This window comes from Vanellus vanellus (genome assembly GCF_965231255.1).
Source record: "Vanellus vanellus genome assembly, chromosome: 4".
NCBI classification, from domain to species: domain Eukaryota; kingdom Metazoa; phylum Chordata; class Aves; order Charadriiformes; family Charadriidae; genus Vanellus; species Vanellus vanellus.
The window spans coordinates 7113938-7129240 of NC_138909.1; the positions used below are offsets into that span (position 1 = coordinate 7113938).

The window sequence follows — 15303 nt, forward strand, 5'->3', positions numbered from 1 at the left end:
GGTGATTGTGAGGCTTCCGTCTGCCAGGCAAACAGGCTTTGTCTTATGCACAACTGCAAACAGCATACGGACACATGTTCTCTTTTTTTTTTTTTCTTGGATTTGACCATCCAATACCTTGATGTAATGAAGTGCTATAAACTGCCTTTGTTTATGAGGCTATGATATGTTCAAGAGTATATGTGATTTGTAGTATATGATACTTGAAGTTCTATAAAAGATTTCCTAGTATAATTTTGAGATTGTTGTCATGAATGAGAGCAGAGAGCCATGCTGATTAAAAATTGCCAAATACAAAGCAGAAGAGCTCCTTATCTCAAAAATATTTAACACTGGAATAACTTTTGTATCCATTGCCTGTGAAGTGAGATATGCTCCTGTTATGGTTTCTAAGGGTCAACATTGATTTTATGTTATTTGAAATGCTTTTTCTATGCATAAAACTGTTAAATTTTGAAGTATAGTATATAAAGGTCTAGAAGTAGAGGAAGATGTCCCTTCCAGTGCCATTAGGAAGCTGAAATTTTTCCATATGCTGTTGAGCATTCCACTTTCAGCCATGCAGGAGTATCGTGTTGGATCTCACAGCTGTCACAGAGAGAAATGGTATGTGTCTTCTGGGTTTGGCCATAATAATTTGGAAGGGAAATGCCAGATTAGCAGAGGAAAAAAGAAACATTTCCTTTTGTAAACAATCTTAGAAGAAGATTACAATTTCTTTGAAGCTACTTACAAATTCTGGTATTAGGATTCTGGTAGAGTAAGTCCAGACAAGATGGATTTGCAGAAGAAATAGCTGATAGGCAGTGAAAGATACGTGATTAACAATTTTGGTTTGTTCAGTTCATTTCCTCAAGTGTAGTGTATATTCTCTTTTTGAAAACTAAAGTATATATGTTCGTCATTTTGAGTGGATGCTTTCTATTATTTACAGTAGTGTAAAATTATACACAGACTCTGACAAATATAGCAGTGTCGTAGATTCTATTTTTAGGCTCAGACATTTGTGATTATGACCTAATGTGCCAACACTTAGCCAAGCAATGAGCAAGAAAATCTTACAAGGAAACAATGCTATCGACCTCACGCATAGCCTGGTACCAAAGAAGGATCATCTGTACTAGGACAGGGCGTTCTGCTGTTTTTTTCCCCTCTGTCCACTTAGTTTCCTCTGTTCTAGACAGACAGGATGAGTTGGTGAGGTAGAGCACACAGTTGCAGGACTGGAACAAATTGTTTATTTTCCATTGTTTGTAATCATGCATGACTTATTATGCTTGTTTCTTTTCTTTTTTTTTTAACTGGGATTTTCCTTTTATACTGCAGTGAGAATCAGTGTTTTTCACTATTGCAAAGGCTGCCTTCCGAGTTAAGTTTCTGCTCTGCATAGATTAGTCCTAGGGACCAGTCCTGTATGCCTTTACTAGAAATAGGTAGCCCATGCCTGTGCAAACAGTCCCACTGACCATATGGCATGCAAACTAAATCGGAGTTCTGAGTCCTTCCTTCCCTTCCTGCTGGAATAAAACGGTGAAAACCTACTTGCCCACTTCTGAACCTCGTCAGTCACTGCCAAAAGGCTATTGATAACTCATTAATCCTGAAGAATGAAGATCTGAAGAGGATCGAGCAAAGCTGAAACAAATGCTGTGCTCAGAGTCAGTTTACAGCAATGACATATACTTAGACCAAAACATTCCCATGTGAAAGACACCCAACAGCTAAGCTGGAAGTTTTCTGAGGTACTATGTCTGAATCTTCAGTTTATCTACATTATAATTTCTGTAGTGATAAACTTGGCTTTGTTGTAGTGTCTCACCTCCTTTGTCTCTGCGTTGCTTCTAGTAGCGTGTTTTGCACCCTACCCTGCATTTCCTTATGTTAAATACATCTTCCAGTGTCTTGAGACAAGGATGTGTTTTTCTGCCTCCGGCAAGCCACTAGCTGTATCCTTCTTTTAATAAGACTTTTCCCCCCCCCTCCTCTGGTTAGAGGTCAATCTGAAGTGCAGGAAAGAATGATTATGATAACAGGAGGAAACAGGAAGGATCATGCTTACTTTTTCAATCTGTTTTTTATTATTGTTTTAATGTAAAACATTGTTTCAATTAAATGCTGACCTGTGCAGTGGTGTGTGCGTGCACATACTGAAATGAATCCAGGCTTTGTTTGGAAAGCTGTGACCTCTTTATTCCTGTTCTGGATCAAGGCTGTTGCATTTCAAACCCACTGGTGAGGACTGAAATTTCACTCGTACTCCTAGTAGCAGTGGCAGTAATGATCCTTAAGAGCGGTATTCTCCTTGGGCCTTTTTATGTGCTGTTCTCTCTCAGTTTTTAAAATAAACTTGTTTCTTTTTAAGAATCCTCATGTCATGAAAAGAAGATAACCATGAGCATTAAAATGCATCAAATGGGCACTGGGCTAAACTGGTACCCGATGGAGCAGATATGTGTAGAAATGAGGAGCAGAGATCTTTATTGGTTACTTTTTTTCCTCTATGACTTAGTTTCATGCCATGTTATTTATTCTTTCTTTTTTTTTTTAAAGTGAGAGTGCTGTGTGAATTGACTTCACCAAAAAGAAAATGTAGGACTGGGCCCCAATACCTGCTCCCACCCTGCAAAGTGTTAGCTGCAATGACGCTAGAATAAGATGTTGAGTTTATTTGCTTGGATGTAAATTTTAAATCTGGAGGGGTTAGTCTATGTTGTCTTGCTTAAGTTTTTTGTTTGCTTAAAATGAACTGTTTCAGAGGAAGGAAGAAGGGGTGGAGGAATAACATGAAAATTGTCTGGGTTGTTAAAATGAGTCAGTTATATTTTATACTTGTCCTCTGGTAACCAGATTTTCATTTTTCTCTTTGGCCTCATGGAATGTTTTTATTTATACATCTTATTAGTTCTGAATGTTCTGTGCAAGGGGAAACCTGAATTACAAATTTATTTTTTTTCATTATTGTATTAAGAGCCTGGGTATTGAATGCAGGTGCTCGGACTCTGCCATAATTGGCAGTTTATGGAGAGACACCAGCTGTCCTGCTTCACAGGGGAGATATTATATCTCTTCACACGTTGTATATATTGTAGGAAATACAGAATTCCTGTCATTGTCAGAAACTTTGCGTGTCCACATCTACCAGTGCCTCTGTAGAAAAAAGACAACAATCCGCTGAAAGCTAAACCCATGTCTATTTTCAGAAATGGCTTATCCCTTTTATTGTCCTTTCATGTAGCACTAATTGATGTTTTGTTTGGTTAAATATAGAAAAGATTTAACAAATGTTTGTCTTTTTATGGTCATACAAGGCAAACTGGTGTCATAGTAACTGCCTCATTTTTTTTTTTTGAAACACATGACAACAGATATTACATATCTGTGGATCTGTGTATATAAGATTATACTCATCATGCGATGATATACTAAATGACATGTTTAACAGTTTCAGTTCACAGAACAGGGTTGGAAATAGAAGCAATAGAACTCCAAATTGTATTAGCCCTTACAAGGCATAATTATAGAGTGGAAAAACCATGATGCTTCTGGGCATCTTACACATGGGGTTGTAGTTGCTCTCTCTGGGGAATGCCTGGGAGCTGCAGATGGTACCACTTGGTCCTGACCAAGGAGTACTGATGTATTGATGTGTGAGTGGGTGGGACTTGTGCAGCTATTGAAGGATTGAATTAAGGGGGAAGCTAGGAATTGGTATTGAGATTTATAGGTGTTGTATGCAAGTGATTTGGCCAAACAAAGGGGAAGGTAAAAGCTATGCCTGCATTTGAAAAGTGTGATTGCTGAAGGGAACAAAGAGCTATTGAGTATTGCAGGGCATGTTTGTTGCGTATCAAGAAAAACATAGGTATCTGGCATCTTACTAGATAGCAAAATAGACTTCCAATGAAAGTAAAAGAAATCTCATCAGTTTGTTTTTGAGAGTAGCGTGGAAAACACAGTCCTAATAGAGGAATAGACAAGGTTGCAGATGTCTTGCATGAGCTGATTTAACGTTTGCCTTGAATATTCGTTATCCCTCTTCCTCTGTGGTTTAGAAATGTGTTCGGATTGATGTATGGACATTTAGAGGTTTTGCCGTGTTAGCTTCATCTCAGGAACACAGGGCTGAGGCTGTTTCATTCTGTCTTTTGGAACGGATTTAGTTTATATTCTGTCTATGGTCATTAAATCCCCTTTTTCTTGCTCTCTCATCAGAAGTGTCTTGCATGTTTTTTTGACCTAGTTAAGGCCCAGCATTGAGACATTCTTTTGAACTTCCTTTCCAGTGCCACTGTGTGTTTTACACTTTACGTTTGTGAGAACCAGGAGGAAGTCTACATATTTCCATGGTGGTTTTTTTTGTTTGTTTGTTTTTAATAGGTTTGTACGCATTGCGGCGAGCACTGGGGAAAAGACCTAAACTGTTGGACAGCGAGGTGGCTGGGTCAGTGATGATTGCTTTCAATGACTTCCTGCAGGGGATGAATGATGTCACGCCCAGCGCCATGAGGGAGGTGGCAGTTGATGTGCCAAAAGTAAGTTATTTTTTGCAATACGCTAGCAACATTGTTAGAGCCACGTTAAGAGTTGCAGTTAGGTGTTGAAATGCCCTACCAAAAGAGGAATTTTGTGAAGTTGAAGTCTCAAGTTACCAGTAAATATTGTGCATCATCTTTTTGTGTGCATATTTGTTTATTTAATTATAATTTTGAAGACCCATTTACAGAAGCTTAAGTTCCTAATGCTTTAGGAAGAGTTGGTAGTGCAGGAGCATACCTCCCAATCTTATATTTTTATTTGCTGAGTGGGTTAATGGAGTAAAAATCTGCTCAAGATGTCTGCTCAAAGCAGATCTTGAATAGCTGTGAAAGCTGGAGCCTTTTGTAAAGCAGACATAAACTTCAGCAGAAACCTACTGTTAGCATTTGCAACCAAAGTGTATTGACACAAAGCTGTGAAGAGATTGATTGCTATGATTTTATGTAAAACAGTTGACTAATGCTTCATGAAGTTCATCGTTTTGTGACCTGAACGTCTTCAGTGGTGTTACATGGTTTTAACGGAGGGCAGAATTAAATAGTAGGTAGGTTATTACTGCCAAGGGGTTACCCATCAGGGGTTGTCATTGTATGAACAGTTCTTTTGGCCGTGCCAGGTTCATCTTTACCCCGCTCACTGCTATCTCAGTTACATATTATAGTAGTTCAGTAGCAGACACAACCTAAATTGGACTGGGGAACTGATCTGGTTTAAGATGACTATGATCTGGCTTAAGAAGATTCAGCCATAGACAATGTACTTAATCTTACTAAATCTTGACTCTGCAAGCCGTTGTGCTGGTGTTTCTCAGCAGCTCCCCAAGCCCTAGAAGAAAACATTTATGTCTCATTGCATGAACATGAGTCATCTGGGAATTAGATTGCACAACTGCAGACCCTTATTCCCAAACTATAGGAATGGGAAATAAAATCTGCGAACAGGATGCTGCACACAGCCAGCTTGGATATCACACTTGGCTTGTTAAGAGTCCACGCTGTGCAGTGAAGTGCTGGGTGGAAATGTCTGGGCTGGCCCCAGACAGCTTTTCCTGGAAATGGTGTAGTGGCATCAATATCCGCAAGGGCTAATTAGTTCTGCTTAGAACCAGAGTAACTAATTCTCTCATTGCTTATTGTGCTACTGGCTCGTGGGCTTACGTCATTATCACTGCACTGTGCCTTTTAAACATACCAGTGTGTTTGGAGCCAGATGGAGTGCTGCTAAACAGCATGATAAAGACAGATCGAAGCAAGGTCTCGAGGTACTGCAGGAAATCTATTCTGAATCCAGGTCAACCTACTACTCAAGCTCCTGTTGTCCACTAAACCATCCTGCCAGTGGCTTCCTTGGTTGTCACTTGTTTTTATTTGTTAAACACCAGCTGAGTCACTGGAATACTACTGAAATTCATTCCTTTATTGAAGGGAAGATAACTATGTAATGCAGATTCCTTTTGTGCTGACAGGATGTGCGTTTTTACAAAATCATGCATATTCTGTGAAGATGTAGGATAAATTTCAGGCCATCTGCTTGGTACCTGGGGTGAGTTTAAAGTGGAATTTAAAGTACTGGATACAACAGATTTTGTGTCTTCCCACATCATCTACCAAAGGAGGTGCTAGAATTCAGTTTAACCATTATTTTGGGTTGCGGAGCTACCAGGTTACCAAAATGAAGGTACCTGTGTGTGCTCAGAAGCAGTCTGAAGAGCTGGAAATACTGACACAGTTGTCCATGAAAGTCACAGTGTAAATCCAGGATTGTAACACCACATCCCCCCCCCCGGCTAATTATTCCATTACCAATTTTATTTGAGGTGGGGGAGTGCCCTAAGTCAGCTCAAGTCCATGGGTTGGTTATCCTGTGGCTTGGTGGCTGGAATGGCAGTGCAGGGGAAGCAAGCAACAGGAATCCAAACTGCAGCCCCCTGGTTAGGGCTGCTTACTGGGGGCTTGGGATGTGATGCCGGAATGCTTGCAAACATCTGAAACTCACTCATGTACTTAAGCGTAGTGTAGCTACTTTAAAAAATTTGACCACTGTGTGGTTTAGAGACTTGCACAAGCACAAAGAATTTAAAAAAAAAAAAAGTATTTATTGTTGTTATTAAACTTAGGTTAGTGTAATTTGCTGTATATTAGCAAATAAGTATGTCTTATTCTCACCTGATTGTTAATGTCCGAGTGTCAATCACTTAACATTTAATGTAGGTGAAGATCAAATGTGAGACCACCTGAGGAATCTGAAGGTGCACAAGTCCATGGGACCTGATGAGATACATCTGCGGGTCCTGAGGGAACTGGTAGATCAAGTCGCTAAGCCACTAACCATCATATTTGAGAAGTTGTGGAGGTCTGGCGAGTCTTTTCTTCCCATGCCTTCCGTGCCCCAGAAGCTATCCAGCTAGACAGTTAATTGTGTGGATAAATTTGTTAGAAAATCGGGGGTTACATTCCTTCATGTTTTGAAGTCTGACCTTAACACTGTCATCTAAAAAAATCCTTGCTAAAAATAACTTCAAACAGTAAATAAATGATCAGCTATGAGATTTTTTTTCCTTAGGGAAGACAAAAGTCTGAGCTACATTAATAATATCAGCTTTTTTTGCTGTTTATTGCAGATATATTATTCACTTGGCAGCCCCCTTGGATGGAACTTTTGGGCTATGCAGTTAGTTACAAGTAAAACTATTGATGTACATGTGAATTAAACTGAGACTTTTGTGATTTTTAACTTCCTATTTTTCAGTTGGTGGTTTTTTTTATATTTCATTGCTTTGCAGTAGCCATGTGTCAATTGAATGAGAAGAGTTCAAAGTTACTTCTAAATAAAGCCACAAGCAAATGAGTTTTGTTGAAGGGCTGCTTCCCTTACAGCCATGACATCTTTGTCGTTTATGGGCTGTTGTTTTTTTTGTAGCTGGTATCACCTCTGATACTGAAAAAAATTAATTACTTGTTTTATCATGAAGTCCAATTTGTTTCATCAACACAGAGCTTGTTCTCTGAAATCTGCAGCACTTTGAGTAGGCTGTAAAGAAAGTCTAGTTTTCAGATCAATCTTTGCTTTTTAGGTCCTAGAATTGAGCACTAGTTGCTTGGCTGTTTAGAAAGCTACTAGACTAAATTGCTCTGTTGCAGTTAGTTACACTTGTCTTATTTAAAACCTGGAAAAACCTCTTGTTATGTGTATACTTGGGGTAGTAGCTAAAGAACAAGGAGATATATTGGAAGTGACTTGTTTGGGTGGCCTCAAGCAAGTCAGTTCTTGGTGTCTGAGGATATTTGGTAACTATTATGGAAGCTTTGCAGTCATCTTCTGGAAAATGCTCTATGACAAGCTGGTTATGAGGGTTTTTGTCATTGACATAAATTGAGGTATTTTTTTATTCCAGGTATACTCAAAATTACTGGTGGGGAAAACAGCCAAAATGAAGTGAGTTTGGGGTGGTAGACTGAAAGTGAGGTTGTGTGCAGGAGGAGCTGTTGGAGGCAGAGGTGTCACCACATGCTTTTTTTGTGTGTTCCTCCTTTCTGCATTCTTTTGCCCTTCCACTTCATATTGCTGTGTCATATTGCTGTGCCCATTGGCTGTGACCAAGGCAAATGCAAAATACTTGCTGCCTGGTTCCACGTAGCATCTTGTTTTCTGTTTTTACAGAACCTTTCTTGAACTTTGCTATGTGTTACAACCTTTTTAGAAGGCTGCTTTTTCTGCAGCAGGGATTTAGGAGAGAGGGGATGCACATTATAAATCAGGAAGTTAATACTTCAATTCTTTGGAGAGTTGTGCTGTAGTTGCTGTTCCTCCCACTCCTATGGGTCTTTCTGAAATTTTTGTAGAGTGCTATGGGTTTTGCTTGCCCATTTCATTCCCTTTACTGTAATTCAACACTCAAATTTGTGTCTTTGCAGCCAAAAGTTTCTGGATGAGACATCCTTTGCACGTCTGCTTTATTTCTTTATTGCTGCTGCTTAACAACCTCTGGGGAGTTGCTGCTCTGCTGTATTCTGAGCTCTGTTGACCTGGGGAGAGCTAAAGCTTATGGCAGTAATGAAATCTTGGTGTCTCACACACTGTAGCAGAGCACTGTCTTTGTGTCAGCTCAGCCCCAAGGCAAGTCTTTAAAACCATTTCCACAGTGACAGAATATCACACTTCATTGTTTATGTTGCAAGACCTTTCCTTTGAGTTTGCACGTAGGTAAAAGAAGTGTAGCTTGCTGTCTGAATGTGCACGTGAGAATTTGTGTTAATTGCAGTGGGGAAGGTACCCAGGATTTATGTGCAAAAACAATTCACTTATCTTCCAAGCCTATATGAACCTAAAAGAATTCTTACTTTTGAGTGTTTTTTGATGGACTCTTTTTTCCCCCACTTATCTCTATCCTTTTGAAATAAGGAAAAAAAAACATGTTTTGTTTAGGATTTGACCAGAACGTGAAGGTAGTATTTTATTGGCTATTTTTACTTTTGATACTATTGCTGCTTGAATTCCACACTTTGTAGTACAGAAATTCTAAATAAGTTAACTGAAATTTTGACTGCTTAATTATTTTCTTTTTTAACTTGTACTGGGCAAGCTCACGTTTAGTGGCCCTGTTTGTATGTTGTGACCCAGTTGTCTCCCTTTCCTCCCCTTCCTGATTTTAAATGTAAGCAAAATCATAATAAGTCTCCAGATTACTGAAAACAACCAATATGTAAGGTGGACCTATTTCACCTTTTCTGTACAACTCTATCACTTGTGTTGATGTTAAATGACATGTAGTGGGTCTGAAAAATCATTTGAACAGTATCTCAGAAGACTTGTGAAAATAGTCTGAATATTTGCGAGAAGGTAAAAATAACATTTAGGTATTTTCTCCCTGGCTTTTTGTATGTGTGCAGAGTACTCCTAATGGATTTTGCCTTCTGTTGCTGAAAGTTATAGGGAATTCCTGATGGCTTAATTAATTCTAAGAGGTTCTCGTTCATGTTTATCAAATTCTTTGTCTAGCTAGAAAGACATGATGATAAGAATGACTAGTCCATGCTTTACCAGATATGAGTAAGGATTGATACTGAAAAATGAGAACAAGCTTATGTTATATGTCTTCTTCCCTCGGAAAAGGTTGTTTAAAAAGTGCTAAGGTTTAGTTCTGTGCAGTTTACAGAGGTGCTAGGTAGAATTAAGGGTTGTAGGGATAGGTAATACATATTATTAAAATGAAATTTAAAACACTGACACTGTTTCAGATCTGACACAGAAACACCAGCTTTTACAATAAGAGAAGATTGAGATTAACTGTCCTGAGTTTAATTATGTTACCCAACCATGAAATTTGAGTGAAAAGGGGTGATTTGCATGGGTGGAACGGTGGCCAGATGTGAGTGAGGTATCTGCCACATCTTCACTTTTTATAAATGTGTATGTTTGCTTCATTGTAATTAAAAATCTGCAGGTGGATTTCTGTCTCTTACTGTGAAAACTCAGGTGGGAAGGGAGGATTCTTCTTACCTTTAAGCACTTAACTGAGGTGCTTAAATTGGACATCTTGCCATATGCTCCCTCTAAAGGAAAGAGAGAGAAACTGAGTGAGAACACCTGGCTGACTTCTGAAAAAGAGTTTGTACTATAGCTGAATCACTCTGTGAAGTCTTTCCCTCTCTTTTTTGACTGTGTTGGTAACACAAGATGCCCAGCTCAAAGTCAGGTGGTAGGGATTCATGCTGTTTCCCTCTTCCTTTCCAGAGTGTTGTGGAATTTCTCCCTGTACTGTTTTTGTTGAATTTATACAAACACTTTCATTTCAAGACTGGAGACTTGTGCACAGCCCATTCTCAATCTGTTTGCTGCCATTCCTTTAATCCGATTTGTGCAGTTAGTCTTGCTTGTAGCATGAAGCAGCACCGCAGAAGGGAATATTAGCAAGTTGCTATATATTGAATATTAGAAGCTGCTGGTCACTAAGAAAAAGAAAGATTATTTCCTCCCCCCCACCGAGTTCCTGTAACATACGCCTGCTGTGAGAGATGATGTTCTGCAGGCAGCAGATCGGCAGCTCTTCACCTTCCAGTTAGCCGTTAAACTCAGAGTATTTCTGAGGGGTTGACACATGCGTATTGATCTTTGCTGTTTGCTCTCTGCCGTCTTTGTAATTTTCTTCTATGTCAAAGACTCACAATCAAGAAGTTTTAGTTGGTTTGCCGTTTGCTTGGACTTACACAAAAGTGCTTGCACCACATCCAAATGCTCTTTCTTCCACTTCAGTAGTAGACTGAATTGCCTCCTTCGGGGACTTTCTACTTTTAGTTTCCGCTCTGTGTCCTGGTATCAGGAAAATGGCAATAGGGACAAGCCAGGAGTGACACCAGTTTTCTAGTCAGGAGAAAGGCAGTGTGTTGCCTCTTAAGTATTACTCTGCTTGCCTTTCAAGCGTAGCTGACTTTCCAGAGCTGAAGGGTGATTTATGTCTAGTAAATTTTTGGAAGAGTGTTTTAAGGCAGAAAATAATTTGATTTAGGTGTGTCCTGACATGTTTAATATTTGAAGTGGATGGGAATAGATGGTGACAGGACAAAGAACAGGCCAGGGGATGTGGGGAAAAGTCTCAGGCTTGTTGACAGTGATGCGGGGAGAGGTGTAGCAGGTTTTAGATCTGTTGTTTTGGGTAGGACGTGATAGTTCTGTCCCGATGTATGCCTGACAAGCCTGTCTTGTGTCTTCAGCAGAGCAAATTTAACTGCAGTTGTTTTTTAACTGCAGTTGGGTTTGGGTGTGTGATTTTTCTTTTCTGTAGATACTTGTCTATTTGGAGGATTGTGGGGTTTTGTTTTTTTTTTAAGCTTCTAGTCAAATCTCCAGTGCCCAACTCCGGTATGGGAGTGATGGTGTTGGCAAGTGGAGAAACCCTCAAAACTTCTAACACTCAACACTGTTCGTCTTAGTGGGATTATACAGCTGGGATCAGGGCCTTACTTTGCAGCTGTAAATAAAACCAGCTTGAGCTCATACAGTCCTTTTTTTCAGGGGAAAACATCAAAGTAATTTACAAATTCTGCATCAGCATCACATTAAAAAACCAAGAGAACTGAGTTGTGATTTTGCTAGTGATCACACAAAGTGTTGCTGCCTGTATGATCATGCTGTCATTTTATTGTTATTTTTCTGTTTTGTTATTGACTTTTAAAGTAGATACGAAGTATTTTACCTACATCCTCCAGCGTAAAGCAAGTATAATCCCCTTTTACTTTGTGTGACTTTATTAATAATTGCTTCTTGTTTAAAAAAGGCTTTTTGAAGAAGTGACTCATAAAAACCAACTTCATGACATAACTAGTACACATTCTACAGAGAATTTTTGGCTTATTTTCTTTTCTAATAGTTTTGCTCCATTGTCTGAATTCAGCAAAATTGTCTGCTTTGCAGGTGTCGTGGTCAGACATAGGAGGACTAGAAGACGTCAAGCTGAAATTGAAGCAGGCAGTTGAATGGCCTCTAAAGCATCCCGACTCCTTCATCCGAATGGGGATTCAGCCTCCAAAAGGTGTACTGCTTTACGGACCTCCTGGGTGCTCAAAAACAATGATAGCAAAAGCTTTGGCTCATGAAAGTGGGCTCAACTTCTTGGCAGTGAAGGTAGGCCATTTAGTCTCACATTTTCATAACTCCTGTGTAATTATTGATAGTTTACCAATTTCCAGTGCAGGAATCCAGTGGCCGTTAGCGTTTCTGATCATTATATATGCTACAGCAAACACCTTGTAAATATCAAGTAAGGTTTGTGTTTTCATATGGAAAGGACTAGTGCTTTCTTGTAGGGTTTTTAAAAATGTATTATTTATTTTATCACAGCACAGAAATTATATGTTGGATGGGTGGGTAAACTGTTTAGTGACATCTTAGTTATTGGCATTATTTAAAACCATTTTGAAAATGGAAACAATGAAATTCTTAAAGAACTATAAATGAAATACAACTCTGAATAGCAGGTAGCTCTTCTTACCGTAATAATTACCTGCATGGAAATATTACCGTCTCATCTCTTACATTCCTTTTCATTCCTCAGGAAAGTCACTTTCTTCATCTTACTGTTCGTTTTTCATTACAGATTTTTCCTGCCCCATTTGCCTTTTTTTCGGGGGAAATAGTTCTACTTCATCAGTTTTTAAGAAGTTTGCAAAATCAGTTATATCTGGAGTACTCTTGGATAAGTGCGATGTTCTTTCAGCATTAAGAAACACTTTAGAGAAATTTTGGATTTCATTGGCTATGAATCAGTGTAATTGATTACTGTGGGTTGTATGGAAAACGCATGAATGGAAGTTATTTAATAATAATCCTGAGCTTCAACGCATAGGAAGGGGAAAAAAAAGATAGCAGAGTGATTCCACATGGGGTAGTCTTGCAGCTGTGTCAGAATGCTAATGAAGTGCAAGGAAAAACATTTGTTTAAGTATTTTAAAAGTATCTCCTTCTCAGCAGTAAGATCACGTACGCTTGTCTGTTGACCATCTCTGTACTCACAAAGCTTTCTGTGTTGTTAGTTTCTGCACAGCTTCCTCCTCTGCCTATCCTTTCAGACATACTGTAACTGTAGCTTTGGATGCTTTCCTCTCTGGGAGCAGAGGCAGTCGTGCTGACCCTGAAGCCAGCAGCCCTTCATTGCCTGTGCCTTCCCGGTATTGCAGACATGCCTCTGGGTCACGGTCACGTCAACAAGAGCAGCCTTGGAAACCTCAGCCCTTAAGAAGCACTACCTTTACTGCCTCTTCCATAAAGACAAAGTAGTTCTTTGTATTTCAGAGTTACTGGTAAATAAGGGAAACTTTTCCTTCTGCACTGCTTAAAAGAAAACATTCCTCTTTGTCTTGCCCAAAGCACTGATGCCTGAGAGGGTGGGGAAAAAGTGTAGCAGTCTGGAAAAAAAAAACCCACAAAAAATAACCCCCCAAAAAAACCCCCCAAAACCAAACCCTAGTTAAAAATTAATGTTGTTGCTATCTTATATTCATCAGTCATAGATACATCAGACATTTTTACTGATGCAGTTAATTGACCAAAAGCAAAAGGTGGCACATGCTGAATAGGAGGTATCCAAAGGTGCACTGATACGAAATGCTTTTGTAGAGTAATGCAGCGTTTCTTCATGGTGGAGTTCTGGTGGTGCAAACCCCACTGTCATTGACAAGCTGCAGCAGAAGTGGCTGGCTTGGGGAAACTGCCTTTTATTCCCTGTCGGTTTAAAATCCCTTGGCCTGGAGCTGTTCAAATATTCAATGTACAGATGTTTCAAGAAGCACATCTCTGGAGCATGTCCAGCCTTGGATATGTTGACTCCAGGAAGGGAACGTAGCCCACTTTCTCTAACTTCACATTTGCTTCCTGGACAGAAAAGGCAACATCCATCATGTACTAAATGTGTTAAACATCATTGTCTGTAGCATTTCTTAAAGCACAACAGGCATGAATTAATTTCCACTGCATGTGTTCCTGCAATAAATCCAAAGTAGATGAATATGTGTTTTTTTGGGTTGGTCTTTGGGGGGGGGGGGGGGATGGGGGATTTTTCTTTTCTTGGTTATAGTCCTATTAATTTTCCCGTTCTCTACGTTGTGTCTCAAATATCTGTCCCTGGAACTGATATCAGGCTTTTTGAAATGGAAACGTGTTCCCTGATAATTTACTTTTCAGACTTGCATTTTCTTTCCAGTCTCTCCTGCCCCAAATAAGTAATTTTGATGAAAAGTGTCTGCTGTACAGCCTGTAGGATACGTGTACTCTTTCAGGATAGTTCAGGTGGCTCAGGTTCTTGGGTCCTTCTTGAGAACAGACTGCAGACAGGAGGCATAGCTCTAGCTATGGGAGCCTGCTGCTGGATGTCATCTCCCCCCGTGTCTGAAACCTGAGAGGAAATCGAGTACGTTACATGCAGTGCTTACTTGGTCCAGTGATTTTTGGAAGATGGACCTATTATGCCTGCACACTACATTTAATATCCACAGGCACAGTAAGTCCAACTGTCTCAAGGAGTGCTGAATGTACTCTACTTGTCTAAATTGGCTGTCCTGCTTGGGTACAGCAGGTATCACCCCTGCCCCAGCCTGGCTCCAGGAAGGCTTTGCACTGCTTTCCAGATGTGCCTATGCAATGTCTGTGTAGTTTGGACAGCTGGCTCTGTTAAATGAGGTACTTCAGCTGGGTTACATGCAATCTGTTGAAATGTGTCATTTCCATGTATCTTGGGCATGGCTGGTTGTCATAATGTTGTATTAGACGTGGTCAAAATAGCGCAGCCTCCAGCCCACATCTGACTTGCCTCTAATAAGATTTGGGAGATGGGCGAAGTCTAGATGTAATTTCTGGGCAGAGGAGCTGAAGAAAATAACGTGGTAACAGATGTTTGACGTTGCATCCTGTTCTCTCCTGAAATCTATTGTGAAGTTTGAATGGTTAGTGTTAGCATGAATGTGGTCCTTTTGTAAACATGCTTTTTGATATTTGGCCAAAACTTTTTATAGCTATATTTTCACCAAGATTGGTGACCTTTTGCTTTTCCAGAGAAAAGCAGTTGGCTGGTAGGTTTGTTTCACAAAGCAATCTTGCATATAATTCCTAATGGGAATTGTTTATTTTTATTCCTTCACTTGACTTTCTTTGTCTCTAATACAATATATCTGCTAAATTTACTGGGGAGGAGGTTGTCAACTACTTTCCAGGGGATGGCTCTTCCTGCTCCCTCCCACCACCCTTTTTTCTAAATGTCTTGCAGCATGAAGGCTTTTC

The 15303-nt window shown here is 39.7% G+C and overlaps 1 protein-coding gene across 1 annotated transcript in view; it reads left to right on the top strand.

Moving 5' to 3' along the window:
• The window catches only part of AFG2A (AFG2 AAA ATPase homolog A), a 198057-nt gene that overhangs the window by 20873 nt on the left and 161881 nt on the right, over positions 1-15303 (top strand). Inside the window, exons 10-11 of the mRNA XM_082483008.1 lie at positions 4378-4532; positions 11947-12156. Of these exons, the coding sequence (XP_082339134.1) occupies positions 4378-4532; positions 11947-12156 (365 nt within the window). The remainder of the gene's footprint in view (positions 1-4377; positions 4533-11946; positions 12157-15303) is intronic.